General features: G+C 50.5%; 1 protein-coding gene across 2 annotated transcripts in view; it reads right to left on the reverse strand.

The window, feature by feature from the left end:
- The window catches only part of LOC102290832 (hamartin), a gene marked incomplete at its 3' end in the record, with an annotated part of 8,210 nt that extends 4,390 nt beyond the window's left edge, over positions 1 to 3,820 (reverse strand). For both annotated transcript variants that reach the window (XM_005953072.3, XM_005953071.3), the window contains 7 exon segments: positions 1,999 to 2,072; positions 2,161 to 2,315; positions 2,429 to 2,573; positions 2,708 to 2,860; positions 2,935 to 3,038; positions 3,227 to 3,344; positions 3,645 to 3,820. In XM_005953072.3, coding sequence (XP_005953134.2) covers positions 1,999 to 2,072; positions 2,161 to 2,315; positions 2,429 to 2,573; positions 2,708 to 2,860; positions 2,935 to 3,038; positions 3,227 to 3,335 — 740 coding nt within the window.
- Between the last annotated feature and the right edge of the window lie 390 nt (positions 3,821 to 4,210).

Genomic DNA, 4,210 nt, shown 5'->3' on the forward strand with positions numbered 1-4,210 from the left:
GCTGAGCGTTTGTCGGGCCTTTGCCCTCACTCTGCGCTCCATCTCATCCCAAACCAGCTCCACTGGGTTCAGGTCAGGTGACTGTGGAGGCCAGGCCTCCATCACTCTCCTTCTTGGTCCTCACACAGCCTGGAGGTGTGTTTGGGGTCCTGTTGGAGAATAAATGATGGGACGGCATGTCGCTGCAGGATGCTGTGGTGGCCATGCTGGGTCAGTGTGCCTTCAGTTTGGAAGAAATCCCCAACAGTGTCACCATCACACCTCCTCCTCCATGCTTCACAGTGGGAACATGCACGTGGAGACCATCGTTCACCTTTTCTCCCCAAAGACACGGCAGGTGGAACCAAAGATCTCAGGTTTGGACTCATCAGACCACAGCACAGATGGTCTGATGTCCATTTGTTGTGTTTCTTGGTCCAAACAAATCTCTTCTTGTTGCTTTTCCTTAGTCATGGTTTCTCAGCAGCTGTTTGACCATAAAGGTCTGATTCACACAGTCTCCTCTGAACATGTACAGATGTGTCTGCTACTGGAGCTCTGTGTGGCATCTGTCTGGGCTCTGATCTGAGCTGCTGCTACATGATCCCAGATGTCTTCAGTTTGTATCTACAATGTGGAAAGTAGCACCAATGAAGAAAGCCCACTAAATGAGAAGGTGTGTCCAGAGTTCTGACTGGTAGTGCAGATCTGATATGACGATGACACGTCTTTCAAGTTACTAAAATCTAACCCAACCCGACCTCTGGTGACCCGGACTCTCCCGTTTAATTTGCAGCAGTTTGAAACTCAATGTTCAAACGCTCAGTCACGCTGCAGTTCATACTTTACTCTGATTGGACAGCAGAGGTCATGTTTCGTTCATGCTGTGCTTCAGGTCACGTCTCAGAGGACACGCTGTCAGTTTGGATACTGATGTTCGTGGTAGTGACGAGTGCCACTCTCAAACGACATGCTCGCATTACCTCGCTTTTGTTTATTATTTATGGACCTTTTCATTGGTCGCAGTCATCTTTGCTTTCCTGTTTCTACAGGAACAAGTTTTTCCACTCTGAGTAGTAATCGCTATGTTGTATTTTGTTAGTTAACGGTGGTCACTTTTACTGCCACCTTCTGGCAGTAAGTGTATATTACATCCTGCTGACAGCAGTGGAAGAGAAAACATATTTCAAACAGAAAACAGTCAAAGTATTCTTGTCATTTTAAATGTTTGGAGTTAGAGACGTCAGAGTCGCGATACCCAGCTGAATGCAAGGATAAGAAAACCAAAGAAAACCGTGCAGTGACGGGTAACTAGGCTACACTGCCTTTCTTATCAGCGTGAGAGGGTGGAGTTATCACGGCAGGTACGCTAGTCGTCGTGTCACACGTAGCTTCTGCGTCTGAGCGACTTCCTTCGTTTTCAGGATAGCAGACTTTTGTAGCTGCATGTTGCCGTCTTCACTTCCTGAAGAACTGCAGGATCAGAGTTTCGCTCCTTAATCCTCAGATAGATGCTAAAGAAGTGCACAAGGTTTCATTCCAGGCCCTGCTTATCCAATCTGTGTGTTTAGCTGTGTATTTCTATCATCTCCTAAATCACTGATCAGGCTTGGCCGACCTCCCTCAGACTAACAGCTGCTGCAGACGTCCCTGTTTTTTAAAGCTGGTTACAAACTTGGAGATGAAATGTGTTGCTCTGAGGCCACGTCGTGTGTGCGCCCGTGTTATTTGAACCTGCTGACAGATCAGAGCGCATCACTTCCTGTCATTAGCTGGAATCGAGTGGCGGGCTTCGTCGTCAGATAAAGGAAAGTTTGATGTTGAGCTGCGGTAAACACACCTCTGCGACGTGAATTCAGCTGGACAGGATACTTTAAGAAAACTCAATCAGATGTTATTTTCTTTCTTTATTGTTGATTTGCATTCGGTTGAGCTCAGCGCTGGGTTCACTCTGTCAAAGGACCTGCTGACCTGGTTCTGCACGCTCAGGTGTGGTTTCTGTCTCCAAGCTGGACTCACCTGGACGGGTCCAGTTCGTAGTCCTGAGTGCCTGTAACGAGCTCTGGGTGAACCCGGACGTGTTCCAACATCGGCTGACGGGACAGGACAGAGTGTGAGGTGAAACTGAAGGAACACCTGCGGTCATCACATCAGTACCGCCCCCTGCAGGTGTGCACTCACCTTCACCACCTCCTGGAAGGTGTCCAGGTTCTCCTTCATGCTGTAGTGCAGCCGCAGGTAGGAGATGAAGCTACAGGGGAACATCCCATACAGGCGGTGGAACAGAGAGTACGTACCTGCATGGAGGTGCACCAGGTGGGCCACAGGCTCATGACCTGCACGAGCCAATCAGAAAACATCTTATCAACCACTCAGAGAAGCAGACTGACCAATCAGAAAGCATAAGGAGCTGCTTCCTGCAGCGCCCCCTGCTGTGTGAGTGAGTTACCTGGGTTTTTGCAGCTGCGGGATGCAAGGCGCCCAAACACGTCAAAGAAGTCATTGATGTGCTGCTTCCCGGCCTGAGGAATCATGGGTAACAGAGTGACCAGGACCAGGACTCCCGTGATAAGGACGACCACATCGCTGTCCGTCTGAAAAACAGGAAGTGGAATTCTGAGTTTACAGCAGCAGGAATCCGACCTGTGATCCGACCTCACATGATCGACATCATGACAGAATCTGAATGTGCAGGAGGACAGGTGTGTCTCAGGTGTGTGTGTATTACCTTGAGGCAGCGCAGCAGTGAGAGCAGCAGCGGCGAGCGGCTGATGTGATGAACCCATGGCGGCTGTTTCCTGATCAGGTGACCCAGCAGGGTGAGGGCGCCCAGCCTGGTCCCGGATCGACTCACAGACTCGTTGAGCTTCTCCAGCAGCACCTAGTGGGCGGGGCCAATAGGTGTTAGAGTCACAGAGATAAAGAACAGGAGATCTGCGAGCAGGCGAGGCTCACTTTGTGATGCGGCTCCCTGATGGAGGAGAGGAGGAGCAGGGCCTGAGAAGATGACGAGTCCAGGTAGTACTCCACCACGGAGGAGAGGACAGCGCCCCCTTTGTCTGAGAGGAGAAACATGCATGCTGGGAGCTCTGCACTGATTGGCCGTCACAAGTGATGTCAGACTGAGTTGATAAGGTTGCTTTGTTGGACGTCAGCAAAACTGCAGCTTCGTAATTGGTTCACGTGGTGAGCGCGTTACAGAGATGCAGACCTGCGTCATTCCTTCGTGCTGCACAGTTGAACTCACCTGTACTCAGCTGCTGGTTGACTGCAGCTCTCACTCGCTCCGCCTCCTGCAGCTCTGAACTGTCCAGTGAGAGCAGGAGCTCGCTGATGCTCGCCTGCTCCCTGGACATTGCGGACACCTGCAATACGGCCAGACAGTGAACGCATCATAACACAGGCCAGACAGCTGAACGTCACGTGAGGTCACGTTGACGTCATCGTGTTCAGTTCTCTGTGACAGAGGAACAAAATCAATAATCGATGATTATCTGCTACTTCTTTTTCTGTCCCCACACAGTAATCAGTGTGTGCTGGCCTAACACTGCGCAAACTTTGACCTCACGCCTGTTGTGTAACAGCTGCTGTCACGTCACTGCTAGCCCTCCGTTAGCAGCTGATGCTAATCTAACATGCTAACAAGCAGTGTAGCGGCCACGTACCGGCGTCCCGGGACCCGACCCCGCGGAGGAGCCTCCGGCCGGGATACGGAGCGCAGACAGCCGCTCAAACCGACCAAAGAGCCGCAGAGACGGTTATCTTCAGACCTGCTGATCCCAGCACGGAGCAGCCATCTTCAGCTACAGCAGGACCCGCCCACCGCGGTGACACGAGCCTCAGCAGCCAATCACACACAGGAGGCGTTCAGAGCCACCCGTCAGGATGGGAAAAAGGATGATTTATTATTATTATTATTATTATTATTATTATTATTATTATTATTATTATTATTATTAATGTTGTTGTTGTTATACTTTTGTGTGGATACAAACAAACAGCTGGGGTGCGTTCTTCGTACCTCGCTTACTATATCCAAGATCAAATCATCGCGCTAACTCTGAGCTCGCTAATCCGGTTCCCCGAACACACCTGTTGTTGACGATTAGTATAGCTGGATGAAGTAATGTGACATCACTGGGTGGTTTAACAGGGGCTACGCATCGATAGTAGAAACATTGATCGGCAACCCTCTGATTGGTCGGCGAAAATGTCGAAGGAGCGCGCTCGG

This window comes from Haplochromis burtoni, unplaced genomic scaffold, assembly GCF_018398535.1.
Source record: "Haplochromis burtoni strain Fernald_Lab_line unplaced genomic scaffold, NCSU_Asbu1 Contig_2770, whole genome shotgun sequence".
In the NCBI taxonomy this organism is placed as follows: Eukaryota; Metazoa; Chordata; class Actinopteri; order Cichliformes; family Cichlidae; genus Haplochromis; species Haplochromis burtoni.